Raw genomic sequence first — 24769 nt, 5'->3', positions numbered from 1 at the left:
GTTTAGGGTAGAAGGGAACAAGCACAGCTTGCTGTTTTAAGTTATGTAGTAATACTGTGGTGGGATGAGTCTTAAATAAGGTCTCAGTGTGTAGACCCCAAACCCATATAAGATATCTCAGAATTTCAGGTAATGTACTCCCTTGTAAAAACACCTTGAACTTAAGTTGGAAACTATTACAAAATGTGGTGCCTTTTCAGATTCCTTCCTGGCATGAAGGGTATGTCAGTAATGCTGTATATCAGAGTTTTTATCCATAGATGTGTGTAAATGGTCTCCATAAATGTGTGTGATTACTGTGAAATGTCACGGTCAGACTTTCTTTTAAAATACCTTATTTAATTCTTACCCTGTTAGTCAGTGCATTGAAACTGCTCCCTGGAAAAGTCAAGTTTGCTGTAAGAATAGGGTTTTCCTCAAATAAACCATCCCCCTTGCTCAGGGCCTCATTTGTAGCACGTAGCCTGCGTTGGGAAGGAAAAGAGAACAGTGCTGCTCATCCATGGCAGAAACAGCCTGACCAGCAGTAAACAAACAGTGAAAATTATCCAAACACTGACAAGACTGTTGCAACAGTCTTACAGTAACTCCTTTAAGAGACTGTTGACTGATCAGCTCATTGGATCTGAAATGGGCTGAATGCTTGAGGGTTGGGTTTTTTTTGGGGGGGGGAGTGGGTAGAGGGCATAGTTTTGCACCAATTTTTGAAATTGGTGGAACTCTTGTTTGTGAAGCATGGTGAAAGTTAGAACCAGAAGGCAAGTTTAAACTTTGTATCCTGAATTTGAAGATGGTCACTGGAATACGTATTGAAAGTCCTTTTTTTGACATACACTGACCAATTCTAATGGAAATAATCAAATACCTGGGAGTGAGAGATTCCTATCAGGGAAGGACCTTTTCAGAGTTACCAGGTAACTTGTGGTTTTCTTTTTTTTTCCCATCCCCATCCTCTTTGGACTATGGCAGTGGAGTTCCCTCATAAAGAAGTTTCTCCCCTCATTTTTCCATGAAAGGTTTGTGAAGCAACACGTGTTGGGGAGAACAGGATCACTGAGCTTGCTGTATGTACTCGGGAGGTAAGAACTTCTTTGCCCTCTTGTTAAACATTCCAAACTGGTTTTGTTGTTTCTTCTGAATTAGTTTATAACTTCTTTAAGAAGTGTTGTGATTATTGGATACTGCCTCAAAAAATGTAGCTCAGTGGGCACTGAAGCCCTGACCACCCCTCTGTGCTTTACCCCTGGGCTACAGAGAGTACCTTTACTGCAGACAGCAGTTTGTCTGCTTTACTAACAGGTTACTCTTCACCTCGTGGCCAGCAGAGGCTGTTTGTAGGCAGCGGTCACCTGCCTGCTACAAATGGGTTAATAATCCTTTCCAAAGCTATCAGTTCTAGATACTTATCCTACATTTTAAATGTAGAATGCTGTTACCACTCTCCCAAGCTGATCCCCTGCTCCTGCCTTCCATTAGCAATCCTGTTCTGCCTCCATCTCCTGCAGTTTTCAACTTGTGCTTCCAGTGGAAGCAGCTGCAGCAGCAGCATTCTGTGTCCAGCAGAAGAGTTGGAGTGTCTGAAGTGTAACTGCCCTGGGAAGGAGCTGTTAAAAGCAGGTAATGCTGCTTGCAGCAGTGTAGTCCTCAACCTGGCAAAGCAGCCTTCCCTCAGTGGTGTTCCAGGACAGCACTTAAGCACAGTCCAGGCAGTGTGCTGACTATAAAATATCAATTAGAAAATACAGGAACCGTGTAGAAAATTGTGGAAGATCAACTTGAGCATTTGCTGCTGGCAAAAAAACAGTGTATCACTTCAGATTCTAAACCTACATTTTAAAATAGGCCTTTCCTCCACCCTTTGATGTGAGCAATCCTCACTGTAGAGGGGACTGAGCTTTACAATAGAGGAGAACATGCTGCATGCTGAATAGCTTCTAGAGCAAAAAGTTTGTGTGCAGTGCTCTGTTCATTGTATGAAAATGTTGCTGCCCTGATCTGTGTGCCCACTTGGGCTTATAGGTTGTATTTTGGCTGCAGAATTGTTCTATAAATTTAAATCCCACCTTAAAAATGAATCTGAGGCCAAAGGAAGTTTTTTCCTTTCAGTCAAGGGTCAGAATAGGTCTTACTGGAGTGAAAGGAGATGCTGAAAAGCCTTTTTTAAGCAGAACTTTGTTTTAGAACAGTGTAAATCCATGGTATGTCTCAGGTTACTGGTTTGAGGGATTGCAGACTATTATTCCTTCCACTCATCAGCCCGGTTGCAATTGGCAATGCACCATCTGCAGCGAGCTTTCAAGCACAGCTGGGCAGCGAGCAAGAAAGGTAACACAGCCCCCATTCTAAGCAAGATTGTTTAAAAGCCACTGCTGCACGCTGGCACCTCCAGGAACTCCGGCGAGTTTCTGTTCCAGCTTTCAAAGCTGTGCACTGCCCTCGAGTGGCTCAAATGTGCAACAGGTCCTCAGACAACTCAACAATCGAGTTACTTTTTCAGGTTCCTCCTCAAGATTAACCAAGAGAATAAAATCTTTAGTTAAAAACAATTAAACTTTAGGAAAAAGCCATAACTGTAGATGAGAAGTGTTCTGAGCCAGGTCATGTTTAGGCTGTGCTGAAGGCTGTTTTCAGGCTCTAATGTTCAAAACAGTTTCTTTTTAAATAATAAATCTGCAAACACAAGCTTTTACCTGTAGTTTAATATTTATATACTGATGGATAGCACCTAGAGGCCTCAACCAACATTTGAGCCCCCTCAATGTCTCTGCCCCAAAGAGCTTACAGTCTAAGCAGTCAAGAAGTAGGAGAAAACAAACATGCTTTCATTTATAGACCAGGAGTTCTGATCCAACACAGGTCAAGTGATTTACCTGCTCTCTAAGTCACAGAATGTGTGGTGAGAATTAAACCAACATCTCTTGATTCTCTGCTGCATGTCTTAGTTAAATGATGCTTGTTCCTCTCTAGACCACTTTTAATAAAAATTAGCTCATTCAGATATCACAGCCTGAAGCTGATGAAGGTTCAGGACTGTTCTCCAGGTCAGGGTGAAAGCTGCAGGAACAGAACAGAGAATGTATCTGTCAGATGCATTTTTATTTTCTGTGGTCACCTCTCAGGTTTGGGACCTAAAGCTGCCACAAGGTTATCTGTTCTGGGTGCTGCCTTAGACCAGATTCTCTTGCCTATTAAATTCTCTGGGCTTTGTTTTATGTGCTGTGAGAGAAGCACAAATCTTAGAAGGATGCAGCCTGTGTTCTGCCCTTTCCCAGGTTCCCATAGATGATGAATGCTTCTGGGTAGTGAGTGCAAGACAGGTGGTGGTGGTGGTAAAGAAGTCTGGGAGAGCTCTTTCTTCCAGGAGCTCCTTAACTTTAGCATCCATTGTTCTGCTTTTTTGGAGGGCTAGGGCTAGGCAGCTGTGTTCAGGTTTCTGAGGAGCCAGCAGGTAAGGTAAGGGCTTGTGTTTACAAGAAGAGACTTACTATTTTATTTCAGCTTTGGTAACAAGTTCTTGACTTGGAGGTAGCAGCAGATTCAGTTTATTTCTATATGTCTCAGCAAACCAAAATAAAATGAGTTGAAGGATCCACATTGCTGACTTGCCCACTCTCTACCAACATATATAACTGCAGCTAATTGAAAAAAAAGACAAAGCTATTAATAATTTTTGCATTTTTAACCTAAAGAACTTCATACTTAGTTGAAAGCTTTTGAAATCAGCACCAATCTCATTGTATAAATCACTGCCACCAGGTCAGTCACCAGTCCTATGTCTCTTGTGAAATGTGCATAAAACAAGGAGATTTCTGATGCTCTGTGTTTACAGTGGCAACTGAAAGGTAAGAACAAACAGCTCTTAGCAGGTAAGTTACTTAGCAGTAGTCAATAAACAAATACACTTCACCTGGATAAAGCAGTATGTTAATTCACAAGCTAAGGTGTATTGATGGGCGAGGTGGCAATATGCAACAAAAATATTAAAGTATCATCACTTGAAAAAGAGTCTGGCTTGGTGAGGGAGCTCTGTTTATACAGGAGGGTAAATGGAAGAGCACTGCCCAGGGGAGCTGGGCAGCCATGCATACAAAAAGTGATCACGTTGCAGCTATTGCACAGGGAGTGACACTAAGACATACACAGGAGGGTTCTTACAAACTGACATGAGAGGCTGCATGCATCATCTTTCATGGCCTTATGTGAACCATACATACACAAGATCTGCTGTATACTGTAAATACATTGTGGGTGTGTATAAATTCACATAAGATGAAAAGATTAATTTGTAAAGAGGAGAGTTTCCCCCAGCTTCTGCTTGATTTTATTTAGAAGATTTCTTAGTGTGTACACTATTCTGGATAAAATGCATGACACCACTTCAGAGTAGAGGTTTCATGTAAACATAATCTTAAATGCTTTGGTAACTGGATATTCCCAAGGGAACAGGTTTTGTTAAACCAAACTGATTACTAAAATGTGAATGTGACTTTTATTCAGGAAAGAAGGATATAGAATATGGCTAATAATTTCACATATTTTCACAAGATAAAAAAAACCAACAACCCACCCTTCTCAAGGGGATTGGGATTTCTAAGCACAAGTTAAACCACTGGTAGCATGGTGTAAAACATTTAAAACCCTGATCAAAATGACTTCAGAATAATTGTGCATTCCCCAAGTATATCAGGTTGGCAACTGAGGAAGGCAATGAAATATTAAATGAATAAGCTGGTGTAGGAGGGGTGAATTCTCTCTGTACCACAAGTTTGATAATAAAATACTGCTTTATGTTTTCATTTTAGACATAAGCATTTTTATCTCAGAGTCTGGTTTGTTTCTAGATGACTGAAAGTTTCAACTAAGAAGGTGTTTACACAATATACACATTTCATTACTTACAAAGAGAAATAAGCTTAAAATTTCATATTAAAAACCTGGGATACAGTAGGGTTAGTAGCACCATGAAAAATGTTTTTCAAAACTGCAGTCTTGTTATTTTCAACATACTCAGTGCGTCGTGTTTTTTCTTTATTCTCTTGGTTGATCAAAAAGGTGCCATTTTGGTACAGGGAGAGAAATGAAAAATTTCATCTTCTGATCCTTTGTGAACCTCAAGTGTTCTCTTCTGTTTCCAAGAGGTCAATTCTTTCGTCTTTAGTCCTGTTGTCAAATATGTACCAAACAACCCTTAGTTTGGCACACGAGTGAGGTACACGTGGATTTGCATGGTTAAAACAGTTTGGATTTGTTTGTTCTTTTCTTTCTGCACAGTAGCACCATTGTTGCAGCTGGAAGACAGTGCATCTTAGGAATTTTTCAACTGTTTTATAAAATATTCTCCAAGATGTTACGTCTTCTTCATGCAAACTTGACAACGACTAATACGTGTCCTCAGGTCTCCAGCTTTCAGTGTCTCTGACTGAGGTTTGCTGGGTGACAGACACAAAGGTTAGGTTAGCTTTGTTTTCACAACAGTTCCTTTAAACTCCTATTTAATTCACAGTTTAAGATAAGACTTCAGTAGGTAAGTGGGGAATGAGTCCTGTGTTTGAGAGTTTTCCTTAAGAGTAATCTCTCCCTGTATGTCTTCAACACCAGGTGACAGAAGCTCAGTTTTGTCCACTGTCACTTACAGTACTTTTGGATTTCTATGGGTACCTTAACAACCCATAAAATACACTGCTACACTGAGATGTGCACTTGAGTGATGGCTTTACCAAATTACTTATAGTCTGAAAGGGTGGGGAAGTGTGGGATCAATACGTGGCATTAATAGGTGATTAATATTGTATAATATGTGTCTACACAGAGTAAGTCCAACTCTTCCAAATTTCTTTTAAAAACAGAATAAAAAGGGAAGTTATGTTGAAGGGAGATAGCAAGTAGTAGATCTAGAATACTGCCATGTGTGTGGTACTTGTTAGTAGGCAGTTTTCAGCAGTGAATCACCACTAACTATGCTGCAGACTTGGAGTGGTGACTGTTTCATGCATATGAAGTATCACAGTTATTTGTTGCACAAAACCACCTTAGGGGCTGTTACTGCTACATGGCACAGGGCATTGCCAGCCCTGTACCACAGAACTGCAGTTCTCCATTTAGTGGCATTAGAAACACTGATAAGGTTTTTATCAGAGTGTAAGTGTGGCAGCAGTAATTGATTCTATGAAAGGGGATCATTTTTCAAAGAAAAAATTATTTTGCTACTCCAGTTGAAAAATTTTGAAAAGCTGGGAGATCCTGTTTAAATGCAGGCTGCAGCATAGCTGAGGAAAGAGTCCTTGCTGCTAAAAGTGTCATCCCAGTTGTTCTGCAAAGTACTAGAAAAATGCTTGCCATGGAGACAAGCAAGGGACCAAGGGACCTCCTTGACACCAGACTTCTAAAAGCAGGTTGTATGAAATTCTGCTTTAAAAGGTTTAAGTAGAGCTGATCTGGCCCTTCATATCTGTTCCTTGTATAACTGTGAACTACCTTTTCAAATTTTTACCTTTGTTGAAAGGCCTGGCAAGAAAAAAACAAAACAAAAACAAGCAATAAAATTGATCTTTTAGGTTCCAAATCCAGTAATCATAGTAGAACTGCTTTCAGAGAAAGTACTGGTGAATGTGAATAACAATTGACATAAAAAGAATGACTCCTTGCAAAACAGAATGTGCCCTAGCAAGTTTTTACATAATATTAAAGGCTTACCAAGGAAACACTTGAAAAACTGGTTGTGAGGGGAAACAAACTAAATTATTTCCCTACACCCCTGTAAACAAATCCCTTTTGATCTTTGGAATAAATTCAGTTTTAAATGCTTCCATTCTGGAGTAAAGCAAATATGCAAGAAATAGTTTTTCCTTACCTGAACATTTCTGACACCTCTACAGTTGCCAGCCAGAAACTGTATGAGTTGGCATAGTAATTGCAGGTGCCACGACCGTGGCACTCAATGAACGGAGCTGAGCGGAATTCCTCTAAACAGGATCCAGGTGATGCCAAGGCCTGTCCAGAGCCCTCTGCTCCAGCACTCGTGTGCTGGCATAGGGGTGGAGGAAAGAAACACACAAACAAGATTCTTAGAGTAGGTGCTAAAAACCAAATAGCAAAGCATTCAATTGCTAAAAGAGCTACTTTTCATTCTTGGCTGGGATAATGTGGTGTCAGACACCTCCACCAGTATCAGTTACACTGGGCTCTGTGTACTGGGAAATCACCATTCCTCTTGGCTACCATGGTTTGTCACAAGGTAAAAGCTTTAGAATTACAACTGTTGTAGTGTTTAACCAAGTCCTAAAGCAGCTGGCTGAGGACAGAAGGTGGGCACAAGCTGCTTCTGGAGTAGGGTGCAGTTCTTACCATCATAAAGGAGTAACCAATCCAAAGGGAGTCCCAGCCTGGAGGACACAAAGGAATCTGAATGGTCTGACTGTGGACAGCTATCACCATAGCAGGAGCTTCACACACAACACATCTGGACACAGGGGAAGTATCAGAGAAATGTGATATTAGGATATGACAGGACTATGTTTTATTAAGAAATCTTCCACAGAGTGAGGAAAATTGGCTCTTAAGAGGCTGTCTTACTAATCTCAACTTCCTACTTCTCTTGTGTTTTGTAACTGCAATGAGACAGTATTTTGAGGTGCAAAATTTTCCTGTGTTGCCACCAACAGCCTTTGGGTAAACTACTGCAGCAGTTCCTGAGACAAAAACTGGAAGCTTTAAGGCCCCAGGTAAATGTTTTCATCTTAGAGCTAATGGCCCTCGTGTTCTCTGTCCTGTTCATGGAGAACCTGCAGTGCTGGTTCCTCAGTGGAGTTCTTACAGCCTTTCAGCCTCTATGGATCAGTTGCTGCATTTAGAAACATCATTAAAGACAACAAATGCTTCAAAATAAGCTGTTTCCCTAGTATTTCCCAGAGCAAAACATGACAGGTTCACCTCCTAATACCCAACCTGCCCTTTGGAAATGCCCAGATCAGATGTGCTGGGTATGTAGATCCCACAGAAGCTTTGTCTCACCGACTGATGAAGGGCTGGATGCTTTGCCCTGTCAGGGGCTCCATGCTCATGGGCATTGGCTCTGGAGTGGAGAGCCAGTAGGAGTAGTCATTCCTTGATGCAAAGTTACAAACATTGTTGATGTTGCAGAACATGAAGGGCATGGTGCTGAAACGCCTAAGACAGCTCCCAGCAGTACCTACAGAGTCAGACACAGAAGATGCGACAGCGCTGTTTGCACATTTTTGCTTTTCATAGTGATTCTGTGAGAAGAGTAATTGTGTATCTCCCCTCCACCTGTGAGTGCACAGCATGTGCTATCAAATTGTCACAGGTGGGTAAAACTTAAAACTTCCCAGTTTTGGTTTACATTCTTTCATCCTGAGGTATAATGTTCTACCTCAGGAGGGAGCAGATCTTAGGATGCAATCCCTGTCCTCATCTAAGGAATCTCTAAGACAGTTGTATCTTCAGAGAACCAGAGCATTTGAAGCAGCAGCTACAGCTGCTTTCCCCTTAAAGACAAATCATACAGAATATCTCACCCAAATCCTGGCCGTGTGCTCTCTCATTTCCTTGCACATATAAAAGAGAGAATCCATCATATATTCTTGATGTTCCTTGTGGACAGAGTGGTGTATCCCTGGTCTGGCTGTGCCGAGTTATAAGGAACCCATGAGCAACAGAAGCTGTTCCAGGAGGACCAGGGGGGCCTTGCAGGCCATCAGGACCAGGAGGTCCCTGTATTCCTCGTGAACCTGTTCACGTGAGGGAAACACAAGGAGTTTTTAATACAATTTCTTGCTCTTTTTTTCTTTCTTGCTCTTTTAGTAGCTCAGAAAGATAGCCTGGTCTTGTGATTAAGGTGCTTGTGAGCTGGACCTGGTATCTGCTGTCTCCCTCAAGGTGTTTTTTTCAGGTAAGCTCAGTTAAATTGCTGAGACTGTTAAAGTTATAATGGTGTTGCTCTCCTGTGTTGTAGGGGAATTGTGTAGGTAAATACCTTCAGAGCTGCAAGGCACTAAGATGACAACTGCAGTGGACATGAATGAGTCCAAATAAGCTTCCCAATTCCAAAATGTAATCTTTTTAAGCTGCACACATTAATTAATACGCTGAAACATCTTGCTCAAGATCACAAAATAAATAGCAGAGCCAGAAGCAAGTCTTATTCTAGGGCCTGCTATGCTAACACCTGAGCCAAAGCCCCCCAAAATGAAGAGAAAAGCTGTGGTCATTTTTAGAGTAGGTTACAAGAAATGCAAATAGGTTAGAACAACCTTGAATGAGAGCAAGGATGAGTTACATGGCTGAAAAAGGTATCAGAAAAGGCATTTGTTCTTGAACAGCAAAAATATCATGAAATATGAGTACAAATATTTATATGTATTATTCCACAGTCATTATTATTTACATTTTTTTTCACCAAAATAATGCTAACAGAGTTCATAGAGCTGCTCAGAGCTACAGAGAAAAAAAGTAAGGATTTTTGTACTGGTTTACCTTCTAGTACTCTCTCTCACAGCTGCAATATACAGCTACTTAATATGTATGACCATCTTTAGAACACTGCCCCAGTGCCTATTATGGTTTCTTTTCACAGATCATAACACTATAATTCTAAGCCTGGTAGCCTGATCTCTGGTGAAATTCTTTTCTTGATGAGGTCCGTTTTTCCCCACTCATGATTTCTATACAAAATTCAAGTTATTTTACTAATTTCTCCCTTCCATTTCTTACTATTTTTGTTGTCTCCTGTGCATCATCTGTGCTGCAGAGGGGATGCCATTAAGCTGGAGATAAAGCACTCTTCAATATTATTCAGGAATGACATGTGACATGTTGGTTCCAAGAATGTTCCAAAGCAAAGTCTGTTAAGCTGCTTGTAATATTTTTGCATTAAGAAAATCCTATAATTATTATTTTATCATTATTCCCATGGGGCAAAAATCTCACTTTTCAGTATTAGCCTGCACTCATAAAAGGGAGCTTATGTTTTTCTTATACCTGGTTGGCCTGGAAGACCTCTCTCTCCTTTACGTCCTGCTGGACCATCAAAACCAGGTAGCCCATCTCGCCCTGGGTCACCAGGAAGACCAATTGGACCTAGAAAAGACAAATGAATAAATGAAATAAAGGCTCTTGCAATCTCACTACAGAAATTTATAATTTGCCTGGGACTTGTTTATTGTTTTCATAACAAGAAAAGATCTTTAAACCAGATGTACATGGTAGAACCCTACATCTACCTCTTACCTCTTGCTGAATTCAGTAACTTCTCCCTGCAGCCTGTGCTGGGTGACTGGCAGTGCACCCTGCAGTCAGCTCCACTACTGAATTGTTCTCTTTGCAGCCACCTAGGATCATACCTGGCAATCCCTGAGGCCCTGGCAATCCAGGTGGGCCTTTTGACCCAGGCTGTCCTGGAGGACCCGGGGGACCAGGGTCACCTTTGACAACAATGCTTCGTCCAATGCTACCTGGTAAGCCTGGGGGACCTGAGACAAAGCAGCTTAGTATTAGATAAACCAAGGTGGAAAAGAGTGTTAGAAACAGTTTCTGTTACTTTTTATTCCAAAGTCTGAAGCCAAAAACTTTATCAGTCCAAAGAGTGAGTGTACATATAAGGCAAAAAAGTGCTTTTAGTGACAGCCCCCACCACCCTCTTGCAGGGGTTAATCCACGTAGAGTGGTTACAGAGTATAAAATACAGTAAGATTACTGGTAGGGCTCAAAAGTACAGTCTGGAATTATGTTTAAACTTGCTGCTCTGTTAATTACTTTCATCGCTGGATAAGACCACCTTGTCCTACATTTGTGTAACAAATTCTACTGTCAGGGAGCAAAAGTGACAGTTATGCTGCCCGGGGATCCTACCTGGTGGGCCTGGCAGCCCTTGACTGCCTGTGAGGCCAGCGGGTCCTGCAGGTCCAGTGGGACCCTTCATACCTGAAACATCAAATTCACAGTTACACAGTGAAAGAGCATGCTGTGTTACAAAAACTGCTGCAGGAAGGGCTAAAATCAGGTTTCTTTTCTCCCTGAGGGGCTGTTACTGTGCCCAAAGTTTTTTCACTTGAAAGGCGAGTTAAATACCTGGGAATCCTGGAACGCCTGGAACCCCGGGGTCACCCTTCATTCCGTTCAGACCTGGGCGACCAGGATCCCCCTGCAAAGAAGAGCTTCACGTTACTCATCTCCACAGCAGTCGCAGAAAAACAGACAGCAAAGGTGGCTGGGGGACAAATAAGCACAGGCTGGAGCTGTGCGTTCTGCTCACTGCACTGGGTGCTGTCAGAGAACACTGTAACATGCAGAGCCAGGCTCCCTTGGGAATATAATGGGGCCAGTTCATTAAAGTAAGATCCTCTTACTTGCTACAAGGTTAGCTACCACATTGTGGCTTTTATTTCATGATGATAAACTGCATATTCTCCCCAAATATATTCCACTCCAATTGCATTTAAAATAAACGAGGGGGAAAACTCCATTTCTTGTCCTACCTGGCGTCCAGGTGGTCCTTGATCTCCCTTTTGACCAGTAAGGCCAGGTGGGCCAGGTTGACCTGGGTTCCCTTTTTCTCCTTTAAGTCCTCCACTGCCTGGTGGCCCTCGTGGACCTTCTGGGCCTGGCGGACCTTAACATTGCAGAGCAAATACAGACAGATCAGTCAGTACAGATCAACCATTCTCCCCAAGTCTGTGCCTTCAGTTTGTGCGTTAAAAAAAAAGGATTAAAAAGATACTTTGCTTTGACTTCGCAGCTGTATTTCAATGATGAATTCAATATAAACTAAAAAGAAAACAAAGAGGATTATTTGCACTACCCAAATCAGGAACCAAGGCTCCTTCTCTAGCTGATGAAGAGCAGCAGGTCTTTCCAGAAGACAGAGCAACCACCTGTGCCATCAGCTTTCCAATGACCGGATCAGTGCCTCTAGCAGGAGCCGAGAAACCCAAAATTGGGTGGCACAAACATCCCCTCTGCTGACCTGCATGATGTTCACCATCTCACCATTAAGTGTTTTCTTAGCAGACTGAATTCCTTTTGTCTCAACAGTGCAAAATATTGCTGATTTTTGCAGCTAGAATTTGACATAGCCATTGAGAAGCCCAGTATATGCCAGCTCCTGACTGCTGGGCAGCAGGAAGCCCATCACCACACCTTGCCTAGGTACTAATCTGAGTTGCAGAAACTTCCTGATGTTGGATGGCTCTCCCTCCAACTGACCTGTCTATCTATAGTGAAACTATGCTGTGTAAATCCAATAGAGGAACTGGGCTGGTGTTTAAATATTTTCTCTTTGCTACAGCCACATTAATCCAAAGCAAAGCAGTGGATTTAAACGAAATGTAGGTATTTGGAGAACTGAAAGATGAGACACTCTCTGAATAGAAAGTAACTGATACTTTGTGGCATTGTGATAATTTGTGGCAAAATAAACTGTACACAAGTACAGCAATAGCTAATAACATTTTACAAGCTAGATCTCATAATTGGATTAACAAAAGGATCTTTTTTCAGGACAGCCCTATGACATTCTCACCTGTAATATAATAAATCCAGTAACATCTACCAGTGTGCTAGATTTTTCACTTCTTCTGCAACCTTGAATAATTTAACATCTCCTTTGACATCCTCATAGTTTATATTCAGGGGATCAATTTGATGAGCTGTATTTCTGCATGCAAATCTGAGTATAGAATTCCTTCCCAAATGTTTCTTTTAAAAATCAACAGCAATTTTCTACCAGATTTCACACCCATTCTGTAGCAGCTCCAGCTACAAAAAGCACCCTATCATGCAAGGTTTTTTGTGTTCATTTTGCTGTTTTATACTAGTCCTGAACTGTACACATGCAAAATAATAAGAGGCATGCTAATCAAACACATACTACCTGTAACCACAGTCCTTACAAAGATAATAATGGAATTACAGGAAAACATCTGTTTCTCTTACATCAAGTGCAGTAAAATAAATTGACCGCGTTAAGAGTCTAACCTGGAGGACCTGGAAGGATCAGAGTTCACCAAAGCCCAATGATCGATGTTAGAAGGGTCAGACATCACACAGTACAAAACAAGATTACTAGTTAGAAATAGCACAGGTGACAGCATATACACTACACAACCACCCATTTCACCAGCATATTTGGTATTTACAACATAATCCACATGCATGCATAAAACCATACATGAATACACAACGTTATGTATTCTCAGATACAAGTTATTCTGGTGACCAGGTTCTACTCAGCCTAATTTCACACTTCATTTAACAGCAAACTTAAAGCTTTACTAAAGAATGTGTTATTGCTTTAACGTTACAGCTGAGGCCCGTGACTGGTTAGTCCTACTCACAGGGAAGGTTGGAGTATGTAACCATTTCACTGACAATATTCAACATTGCAGGGCCTGGAGCTTGGCAAACATGCAGGTAAATTGTGAATGATGACTTAGGCCTGAGCAAAATTCTGCTTTGGGCAGAGGGAAGTGTGATTAGCAGGAGGACTGATCACCACTAGTTAGGTATGAGCCTCCACTACCTGTGAATAGAACTCTAGGACTGGACAGTAGGCTTACAGTCTCTTCAAAATGGTAAGCAGGATTGACATGGAGGAGTCAAAAGAGCTATAAATGCTTCAAGCAAAAATACAGCAGACCTTATAAAGTTAGGATTGCTTGTTGGCATTCTTTTGTCTTGATAAAAATACTCCATACCAAGATGCTATTCTCCATAATAACTTCAAACAGGTAAAAAAGTATCTGATAACACCCTTAGAAAAATAATTTAAATGTCCTCTTCCAGGAGGTAAGATCCCCACCATACTCCTGAATTAATCACTATTTTAGCTCCTGTGCCACTTGCATCTTTCATGTCAGTGAAATGATTTAATTATATCCACATACCACCATGCAACCTGCAGCTAAAAACTACAATAAATTTCAGGTTTACCTGAATGCACTGCTGCTTATATATTTGATAAACTATTTTAAATACTAACTGTAATACAGTTGTTACAAATAATGACACAGACATTTCATTGTTACTGTTAAGTACTTATAAACTATATTTCACAGTCAGGTAAGTTTTGCTATGATTTAGAAATCTGTCCCATACTTGTTGATTACAGAGTTCTGGCAGGGAACAGTCACAAGGTAGAACAAAATGTGAAGCAACTGATAAACTCCAGTTTATCCATGCCAGTAGCCTGCTTTGAAAGTGTGGTTACTGCTTATGTGCCTACAGTTCTAATTAAAAGTTAAAGCCACATTCATTTTTTTTTTTTTTTTACATGACTGCATAAAGCTAGGATTCAAACATAAGGAGCTACCACATTTGGTACTTCACAATGTTTAGGAGAGCACACTAAAAACTTAAATGTACTCCTTTATTGAATTTTGATGACAGTTCTTTGCTTCCTGAAAGTTATCATAGCAAAACCTAAAGAAATCATCATCATTATGATTATTAAATAGATATACCAAGTCATTTTCAATCTAGACACAGATGTTAAAAATCTTCCCAAAATCTGGCTTGTGCTGCATGTCAATATGCTAAAATTATGACAAGATTGTGAAAATGATCATGTTCTTACTAATCTTGTCCCACTGCCTTAGCTTTAGGAGGGATGTAAGCTCCATTTGCATTCAATACACGTTAAAGGAAGAGCTTTCATCATTCCCTCTACCCATGCTGGTAAAGTAAAATTATGGAAATAAGGATAATAAGGATTTTTCTGCAATGGAAAGTTGCAGCGCTTTAAGTTGGAAATGTAAAGCATAGCTGTTACTCTACAAATTTTTCCAGGGACACTGTTGGTATAAGAGAAGCACCTAATTTATTTAAGTCCCTTGAGAGTGTCCAAAATTAACAGCAGGAGATGTTACAAAAATGAATACTGTCATTTGCCCAAGCTGCAAAACACAATTATACAGCAAAGACAAGGGAGGACAGCACAATGTGCTTTATTTAGAAAAGATGAAACCCAGTATATATTGTTTTCAACTGCACTGAGAATAAATGTGCTTAAAGGAGTTTCACAGCTTGGGACACTTTATAAAAGGTTTGCAAGACTGGACCCCTATGAGCTTCCACCATGGGGAGAGCAACACTGTGTCCTTCCAATGTCAGTCCTACAACAACAAGGTGCAGGAGTCTGAAAGCCAACTCTGAACTTCTCTTTTCTACCACAAATTAAAAGGTATGTCTGAAAAAAACCTTGGCATATCTACATTTAGACACTACAAAAGTATATACACTCATTTTCATGCAAAGTTATTATTTTGGAGTTAAGGGGCTAACCTGAGGGACCTGGGAGTAGGGGGTCAGAGTTCACCAAGGTCATCATTAGAACAAGGGGAAAAACATCAAAATTGTTAGAAATATCAACAAGCTAACATATTCAACTAAACCTTTCTGTTTAGATTTAGCTCAATATTCCTTTACATACAGTATGCAAAACACCAAACTATTATTCTTCATAGCAATGAAAACAGACACGTGGATTAACAGAAATGTTGTGTTGCCCTGGAAATGGGCTTAATTTTATAATCACTTAATAAATCCATCCCAAAGTCATCTATCATCATTTGTTTTAGGGGCAACTTCACTGGAGTTAGAGAGCTACCTCATGTTTGACTTCATCACTTTTACTAATCTTAGAATATACCCAGAAGTCCACAAACAGTACATGCATCCAGCTTCTGGTTTTATTTATGTCCCTAGAAGGGTGGTAATTTGACAGCCACACAGCTGCTTTTATGACTAACTGCCTTATGTTGAAATGTTACAAAATCAGTGTTCCAACAACAGGCTGTGTTATCATTTGAAACAAAAGGCTGGAGTGCTGATTGTACCAGAACTGCAATAATAGTTTGGTTTATCCACATTAGTTCACACGTAACTGAGCCAAAGAAATGCTTCACTTTATAGATTGCATGCAACAAAAATGGAAATATGAGAAAGAAAGAAAAAGAGAGAAAACATGGCTGAGCACAACCTCACTGGTTTGTTGTTCTCCTGATAATGCCCATAAAACTGCACAAAATTATTCCACCATTCCTCCAAACAGCACCCCAGTTTAAAGTGTTATTATTCAAAACCAAACATGGTTTATAGTGACACATTTTTCAGTGCACAGTTAGGACAGATGTGTTCCTAGTCTACTCTACACAAGAGAATCAAGCATTTCTCAATTACTGCTCTAGTGAAAATATTTTTATAAAATTCTAAGAATGTTTTTCAGTGGTCTTGCCTCCTCAGAAGCAAGCATGATAAAAAAAGTGAATCTTCTTTACACTATCCAAGTGTGTACTGCAAAACTAAACTCTCCCTTGATACCTAAATAGAACAATATGCAAGTGTGTCAGCTATTTTACAAATGTACTAACTCAAAACTAGCTTTCCCCAAACAGATCTTTCAATAACAGAAAAATCTGAGGTCAGACCTTGAGGGCAATAAATAAAAATACTACTTCTCCATTAATATGCAAATGAAAAGCCCTGTAATCAACCAATAGCCTGGTTTGAAAGTAGGCTCCTTTAAGGAGAGTATCAAGCATATTAAATGAGATGAGTCTTACTGGTGGCAAAGCACTTTTGAAAGTACACAAGAAGCTTGAGCCAGAGCTGGGCAGGCTCATTCAAGTTGGATTTTTCAAGGGCAGTATCTGAATGCAAACAAACTGTCCATGACACAAAATATAAATCAAATCCTGACACACACCAGGGAGTTGCTCAGCCACGCTAACTCAGGAGACAGTGGTTTTCCATTCCCAGAATGAGTTGGTGCAGGAACAAGATGCAAAGGTGGGATGGAAAGGTGAACACGGCGTGATGGTGCACTGCATCCACAGGAGCCACAGGAGAGGATGGAGCAACGACTCGTGTTACGTGACAGGAGGGTGAGGAGGCAGCTTCCCAATTTGGTCATGCTGTGATGCGAGCGTGAATTTGAGTGTCATGGCTCAAAGGGATGGGGTGTGTTACTTTTGGTTTTCTGTGCATGATGAGGTTTGCTGATCAGGTGACAATGCTGCAAAGGTATCAGATGCTCAGGAGTCGGTGTTGTGCTTGCTGGGTGATTACTGTGACAGCATGCGGAGGACCTCCCGTTCAGTAATGCATTAGGGTTTTGCTGCCAGGTATCAGAAATCAATAGAAACTGAGGCTGTTTTATTTTTAGATTCTGTTATTTTTAGATCCTGTTATTTTTAGCAACACAATCCTCAGCTTGCCCACAAACAATAAGGCTTATGCCGTGGGGCTTGAATTTATCCGTCCAAATAAACTGAGAAAGTTTAAAAGCTGATAACCTACCAGCAAAATAGGAAAGTCCTGGCAGATGTTGATAGGTATGGATCATGCTCTTACCTGGCCTTCCTGGAACACCTGGTGGGCCAGGGCTACCTTTAGGACCTTCCAGAGGTGGCCCTGGTAATCCCGGTGGACCTGGTGGACCCTGTAGACCAGGGAAGCCCTGAAAACCTGGTTCTCCCTTCAGACCTGGAAGTCCAGGGGGTCCTGGTGGGCCAGGTAACCCCAGTTCTCCTTTTTGCCCTGTAAAACCAAACAGCCAAGTTTATGGATTGGTACAAACTGATAGACAAAACAGTCCAAATATCACTTCGCAGAGCCACTTCTCTCTCCTGCAGAAGGTGCAAGTCTGGCCACAACTCACCTCATTTGTACATTTGTCTAACAATCCCAAAAGAGTTAGGGCTAATAATTCTTGCAGGTGAAAGTGCTATAGCTTCTGACATATCAGAAGGTCTTACTAAGTCTCACTATACTGCCCAGTGATGCTTTAATTCATAAAGACCCTCTGAGTTTGTAAGCCTACAAGCAGAGCTTTCTGTGAAGAAATCTGTCAATATTAAGACTTAATCATAAATTTGAGACACCACTGAAAATTAAGACATACTTGTAAAAATTTCAAATAAAACTGTTGAATTTAGGAGCTTTAATACTATCAGAAAATATTAGAAGGTTGTGAGGCTGCTTTGAAAATATAGCAAGCAGCTACTTTTTCAAAGCAGCTTCATTTGTCATCTGTTGTATGAATGCTTTATATATTGAGACAAATCAGCAAAATTCCACACAGTGCATAGATTATTATCCTGGGTGGATTTATTCTGTCTGCATAATTGCTAATTTATGAAATTCTCTAGTCAGTAATGAGTATCTTTATTATGTGGTTAACTGAAAACATTCTGAAGAATAAATATGTTATTTAAGTTGTTGCTACGACATTCATTTGTTGCAGAACATACAACATGGTTTTTTTGGTTTTTTGTGGGGTTTTTTTGTTTGTTTTTTTGTGTTTTTGTTGTTGTTGTTGTTTTGATGTGTAGATCTCTTTGGCATTTAATCTTTTTAACAAAGAAAAACAGAGAAATTTTACCTGACAATCCTGGGAGTCCTGGAGGTCCTGGACGCCCAAAACCTGGTAGCCCTAAAAAGAAAATGACTCTTTTAATAAGGAACATTTAGCTTTCAGGTCCCCAGGAATAGGAATATGAGACTGAGAATGATGAAAGTGCAGTTTGTCTAAATTTCTGATTCCTTGAGATTCAGTATTCTCATTTAGTCACCAGTCTACACCAAAGCTAGAGGTTTGGTACAAAGCACATCTGTAAGGTTCATAAGTATTTCCATCCATTCACAAGATGGTCTTTCACATTTTGGGAATGAATTTGCATTTTCAGTTGGGGCTATATCTTTAAGGGAATATTACACTGTTTATCCATTCTGTGAGTTGAAGCAATAGAGCTCCCATGGAATTGAGGAAGAGGAGCTGGTGTTGAAGTCAGGTAATAAAAATCTAAGAGCTGATTGAATTGTTGTCCTGTGCTTCACTGGCAGCTTGACAGCACCCTTTGTGAACCATTCAGCAGCTGGGAACCACAGGAGCAGCTCTGCAGGTGGTTGGGCATTTATTGGGAAAACAGAATAGAGACAGGAGAACATCACAACACAGAGTGAAGAGGAGAAAACCAAGAGGAAGGATCCCTAACCTGGTTCACCCTTCTGACCAGCTGGTCCAGGGATTCCATCTCGACCAGGCTGTCCCTTCTCCCCTGAAGGACCAGGAGGGCCAGGACGACCAATATCACCTAAAAGGGGGATAGAATACATTAGCATGGGAGTGCCCAACCTGCAATAAGAAAAGCAACCTCCCCCCTTTTTCTTTGGATCTGAATGTGTGAAAACTTACTAACAAATTCACAAGGGTGTAATCCTAAACCCAAATCCTTTCTCCATCTCCCTGTCTCTCCCCCCTGACATTTTGGTTAAGGCTTTTAGGCCTGGGACCTTCTAAGCAGTTTGTGCTTGCTAAAAATAATATAATACTTCCCTTTAGGATAAATTAGAATTTTGCTCCTATCAAAACAGGTTAACACATTGGAGTACTTAAATAAATCTGGTAAATACCGAAACAGTTAACTTCTTGTTTCAATATTTAATGATAAGAGTATGACAGCAGACAAAAGTCATCAGAAGAAAGTTAAAATTTCTGTTTATTTTTAGTGAACTAAGTGTGTGCAATGGTATTTCAGCATCCACATGCATATAGGTGCATTTTCTTGATGTTATAAAGATAAAAACATGGGAAGTGGCTTCATGTGTTATGTTTTCTACAGAAGCAGCTGACCTTTGCTGCACTGTTCATGCTCACCTACTGGCCCAGGTGGTCCAGGTAGGCCAGGATTGCCTGGAGGCCCCTCAATACCTTTTGGTCCTGGAATTCCTGGTGTTCCTGTAAAATCCGGGCATTTCAATCAAATTAGGCAAAAAACTGTCTTTTCAGCAGATCTTGAAATGCTATAATCTGATATGCCTTGGGAAACAAATGAGCTAACTGCATCAAGATTCTGTATTTATGCTCATTTTGTGGATTTACAGCTGCTGAAGGAGATGTGTTCTAAAGCAGAGAACATACAGAAAGAGCATCCTAGGACAACTGCCCTTACTGCTACTCTCAAGACTTCTGTCTTCTTGGCTGTTGAGTGCCTGTGGCCAAGCACACAGGGACTCTGGCTACCTGCTAGGAAATTGCCATTTTAGAGATAGGAGTTTCTGCTTGACAACAAACTGAGAGCATTATGAACTGGCTAGTCCTTCCCCAACCCTCTTTTTCCCTTTTTGAGAAAAGGTGTTAGTGAAAATGGTCTTAATTAGAACATACACTGGATTCTCACCTCTAGAGCATGAATTGTGTGGAAGAGAGGAAAAATAGTCTAGTGCTGTATGTCTGAACAGCATCTGAACCTGGATCAGGGGAGTGTCTCAATACACTGACTGTTCATAGTCTTTCAGGCATGACATGAAGCAGAGGTTAAAAACTGTCAGGTTCATGGGCAGGTTTTGTTCTCTTCTAAGCTTCCTGCTGCCATGACTGCACTGTTATAAACTCCCTCACTTTCTATACAGCACACTTATAGAACTTATAGACTTGTAGAACTGCACTTAAATGCAGCATAGCTCAAAATTTTGTTTCTTGAAATTGAGAATGAAAGAACTAACATCTGTTTTTTAGAGTGCAAAACCTAATTTCATTATTTTGAAAAGAGATTTCTCTCTAGAACACATTCTAGACAACAAATGCTATTTTAAAAGCCCAGTTTTCCTGCCAACGCTTTTTAATTGATTCATGGAGGAAAACTGTGTGGAGCTAAACACAGAGTTTTTGTGGGTCAGAGGAGGTGAGAGTATGACTGCTGTGGGGAGTGGAGAGCATTAACTCCCAGAAATGCTACATCCCCTCAGTGCAGATGAGTAATTTCAGAAGGCACTTAAAGGCAATGCATTCACACATTTACTCTTGCAGTGGCAATTCCAGCAGCACAAGGGTGAGAAGGAGCAGATTGCTAAAGACCTTGAAAAAGTCTGCAAGCCTCCAGCAATTGCTCTCTGTGTTTAGATGTATATACCAATATATGCAAGAGGGAAAACAAAAAAATCCTGTTCAGAATTACCTGGGAATCCAGGAAGGCCTGGTTCTCCTTTTGCACCTGGACTGCCTGGAAATCCAGGCAAACCAGGATTTCCAGCTATACCTTTACTGCCTGGACTACCTGGGTATCCAGGCAAACCAAGATCACCCTAGAAAACATTAAGCAGAAGTAAGAACCCAGTCTCTCTTTTTTTTTTTTCTAAATTTCAATAACTACTTTGTTAGACAGAGGATCAGTGCTATTAATTGTAAAAATCTCTACCAGCTAACAAAATGTCAGTGGGTGTCACAATGCAGACTAAGCCACTAGCTAAGCCCAACTTGAAAGGTCTGATAAAAAAAACAACTTCTCCTTTAACCAAATTAATAGAAACATTTCATCTTTAAAATTAGACATTTTTGCTCCCACCTGAAAAGACCAACCCACAGTCAACCCTGCCTGTTATTAATATATTCATATATAGAGTTATATATAATATATATTAAGTTTTAGTTAAAAAACAAAATCAACACAGAATCTTATTTCCTCATGTAACTTTCTATTGAAGAATCTTATAAATGTACCTTTGGTCCAGGGGGACCAGGAATACCAATGCTTGAAAGGCCAGGGTCACCTTTCTCCCCTTTCAGCCCAGGAAATCCTGCAGGCCCAGGCTGCCCTGGACGTCCTGCTATTCCTTGGCTGCCTTTAATTCCTGGGGGACCTGTCCAAAAGAGAAAATACAAGATTCATATATATAAATAAAACTTCTGGGATGGTTGATAGAAATTACTCAAACTACAGCAACTGAACTAAAAAGGACTAACAAATTGGCTGGCTGGCTTTGAATACCTCATCTGCTTTTATTTTTTTTAAAAATAACAAAAACAATTACCTAAATCTTTCTCATGGCTTTTTTACATGACCTTTCTAAACTTCCTTTTTTAATTCTTAATTTACATAACTCCAAATATCTCATTGTAAGTAGCTAGGCACAATCTAGTCTTAGAACCCTTGTAAACTGGCATTTTGTTTCAGGAATATTTTAAATAATGTAATTCACTTTCTCCTTCCCTTTTTGCTTGTGTCTGATGTCTGTTTTCTGAGAGGTGGGTTTACACAATCACCTTTTTTCTGAACTTCCACTGAGTGGAATCTGAGACACCAGAAGAGGATGAAAATTACAAACTCTAGATAATCCTTGCTTCTGCATCCATAAGCACTTTAAACCAATAAATATTTAAATATATTTGCTATTTATATTTTCTGTTTTAATGAGTATTTCCAATTTCTCATGCATTATTCCAACAAATATGTATGTAGGGTTATATGTATTCCTCATCTGCATTGCCATTTGAATATATTATAGATACTGCACATGAGCAGATCCACCTTTGTACAACATAACAGGAAAACACTGGCCAAAATAAACTTAAATACAAGCACAGAAACTAACCTGGAAGGCCCATCTCTCCCATGGCACCTTTCAACCCTGGAGGTCCTATTGGTCCTGGCTGCCCAGGAAGCCCCATGTCTCCCTTGATACCTAGGAAATTTGTGATTTTAGTTAATTAATGGCAATAATTGAATTCCTGATATTCATGCATTCTCATATGAAAAGTCCTAACATCAAATTAGAAAGGCAATGGATTTGGAGTTAATTTATGCCTCATACTGCCCCTACACACTTTTTCACACCCATTTGTAGTGAGATATTAAACATCTTCAGTTTGTTCCAACCCAAGGTTTGATTAGGACAACTTCTTTGACTTGAAGATTAGCCTAATGGAAGGGGTCAGATCTCAGTCCATGTCTTAGTAACCATCCCAAATAATTTATCAGTGTTGTGACTTGGTCTCTCATGAGTTGTTCTGCAGAATGAACACATTCCCTGTGTCTCATCTTGTACAAGACAGAAAATCACCTCTATCCTGGCCCAAACCAGGACACATCTGCAATAGCTATTCACTAGCTTCTGCTACAGCATTAAACACAACTTGCAATGCTGAAATTAGTTTGAGTCCTGGATGTTTGAAAAAATCCCACAAGGCCAGCAAAATACTTGGAGCAAGACCTACATTAGACACAGTGAACAGAGATTCAAGATTTCAGAGAAGTTGTTACAGCTGTAAGGAAGGAGCAGTGCAAACCCCAGTTTGTTTTCTTGATGCCTGCAACTCTTTAAATCAAAGATGTGACATCCAGACAGCCTCTGCCAGGCATCCATTGGGCCATTTGCTAAGTGTGAGTATAATGACCAACAATAGAAGAAATAACCATATGAAAGAGAAAAGTCTTGTTGGCAGATCCTGCAATCATGTTTCTTGCTCAAGCAGCACTTTTCCAATCATCTTAAAAGTATCCTAATCTTCCATGGGATCATCTTAAAGCTGCTTTTAGGCCTGTTAGAAGGAAAGAGCCCAACCATGCTGTTTGAATAATGATTTTAAATGTCCCAAAACTGTGCTGGAGCTTGAAGTGTGAATCTCTAGGCTTTGCTTGGTTATACCTGGATTAACACCCCAGTCCTATGAGATAGAAACACAGGCAAATTTTTACACAACAAAACTGTCCATCTGAGGCCTTGGATACTTACCTGGCAATCCTGGCACACCTGGTGGGCCACTAAGTCCTGGTGGGCCTGGGTCACCTGGGAGACCTTGATAACCTTTCTGTCCTGATAAACCAGGAATACCTCAAAGAAAAAAAAGATACTTTTTATTAATATTACTGATGCTGTATGTTTTCCTTTACCTTAAGAAATCAGATGTAGCTATATGTGAATAAAAATCCAAAAGAGATTTTTTTCTTCAGGAAGTTTAATTCCTTCTGGTTTAGAAAAGACAACTATCACAAAACAAAAAATACTGCTTCTGGAAAGTTTACATTCACTACAGAACAGGAACTATATAAATAAGCAGAGGTAAAAGTAACTGACTAAATACACTTCATTCAGAAGAGACTGTCTTTTCAGATGAGCAGATTCCATGCTAATCTCTATATTCATCCAGATTATTATATAAATGTTTAATTACACTGCTACACCAGAGGCACTTTTGGGCTGATGTATTATAAAAAGTAATGCAGGTATTTAGCAGATTTTTACAAATTCTCTATGGTTATTATAATACTGGCATTTAGCACAGGGGAGGGTAAGTTACAGAGGTACCCAAGGGGAGAACCTGGAGGTGACACAGGAGCAGATGACCTGTGCAATTTCATCCCAAGGGCCTGTGAGACAGCAGGAATTCTGCCAGCACAGCAGCCATGACATGTTTAGAAATAACACCTAGAAGACTGAATCCTAATCCTGCTGGAAGCACCTTAGAGCTCTTACAGTATCCATATTCCAAATATAATAGCAGTTAATGAGCAAGGACATTGCAAACTAACTATAAACAGTGATTTGTTAACAGAATAATTTAAAATTAAGTCTAAAATAAGAGAAGCTTAAGCCACCTCCATGGTCTGAGGGCTTGTTTTTTTTCCTGTAAGAAAGAATGAAGTGTAATGTATTCAGCTGCATGTCACTGTTATCTGTAGGGGACAGATCACCTCCACATGTAAAGTTCTGTACCTGGAACACCTGGCTCTCCTTTTTCTCCTTTTGCTCCTAGCTGTTTTGGATCAACTTTTCCAGGTGGACCTGGCAGGCCTGCTTCACCTTTGATACCTTTCTGTCCTACCAGTCCAGGAGGTCCTGGAGGACCAGGCAATCCATTATTACCTACAGTAAGTATAAAAAACAAATGGGAAAAAAATGTTATCTTTAGGGTAGGCAAATACATTTGTAAGCATAGGGAGTCCATGATTTCTTCATGAAATTGGAATTCATTAAATAA

At 40.2% G+C, this 24769-nt stretch overlaps 1 protein-coding gene across 2 annotated transcripts in view; it reads right to left on the bottom strand.

The window, feature by feature from the left end:
- Window positions 1–2679: 2679 nt before the first annotated feature.
- Window positions 2680–24769, bottom strand: part of COL4A5 (collagen type IV alpha 5 chain) — a 76264-nt gene continuing 54174 nt past the window's right edge. Inside the window, exons 33-52 of one of the 2 annotated variants that reach the window (XR_011728569.1) lie at window positions 24505–24654; window positions 23524–23622; window positions 22384–22473; window positions 21512–21651; window positions 20970–21096; window positions 19670–19750; window positions 19008–19106; window positions 18395–18445; window positions 17365–17550; window positions 11493–11626; window positions 11086–11158; window positions 10867–10938; window positions 10359–10487; window positions 9997–10095; window positions 8535–8747; window positions 8011–8188; window positions 7345–7459; window positions 6851–7023; window positions 3486–5429; window positions 2680–3054 (exon numbers count right to left, since the gene is read on the bottom strand). Coding sequence is in view for 1 of the 2 variants with exons in the window: in XM_071757485.1 (XP_071613586.1) it covers window positions 5348–5429; window positions 6851–7023; window positions 7345–7459; window positions 8011–8188; window positions 8535–8747; window positions 9997–10095; window positions 10359–10487; window positions 10867–10938; window positions 11086–11158; window positions 11493–11626; window positions 17365–17550; window positions 18395–18445; window positions 19008–19106; window positions 19670–19750; window positions 20970–21096; window positions 21512–21651; window positions 22384–22473; window positions 23524–23622; window positions 24505–24654 (2291 nt within the window). In the remaining variant the exon portion in view is untranslated. Of the gene's footprint in view, window positions 5430–6850; window positions 7024–7344; window positions 7460–8010; window positions 8189–8534; window positions 8748–9996; window positions 10096–10358; window positions 10488–10866; window positions 10939–11085; window positions 11159–11492; window positions 11627–17364; window positions 17551–18394; window positions 18446–19007; window positions 19107–19669; window positions 19751–20969; window positions 21097–21511; window positions 21652–22383; window positions 22474–23523; window positions 23623–24504; window positions 24655–24769 lie in introns of both variants that reach the window. The other variant, XM_071757485.1, reaches the window with a different exon arrangement.

This window comes from Heliangelus exortis, chromosome 14, assembly GCF_036169615.1.
Source record: "Heliangelus exortis chromosome 14, bHelExo1.hap1, whole genome shotgun sequence".
Taxonomy (NCBI): Eukaryota; Metazoa; Chordata; class Aves; order Apodiformes; family Trochilidae; genus Heliangelus; species Heliangelus exortis.
This window is presented reverse-complemented; position numbering and strand designations above follow the sequence as displayed.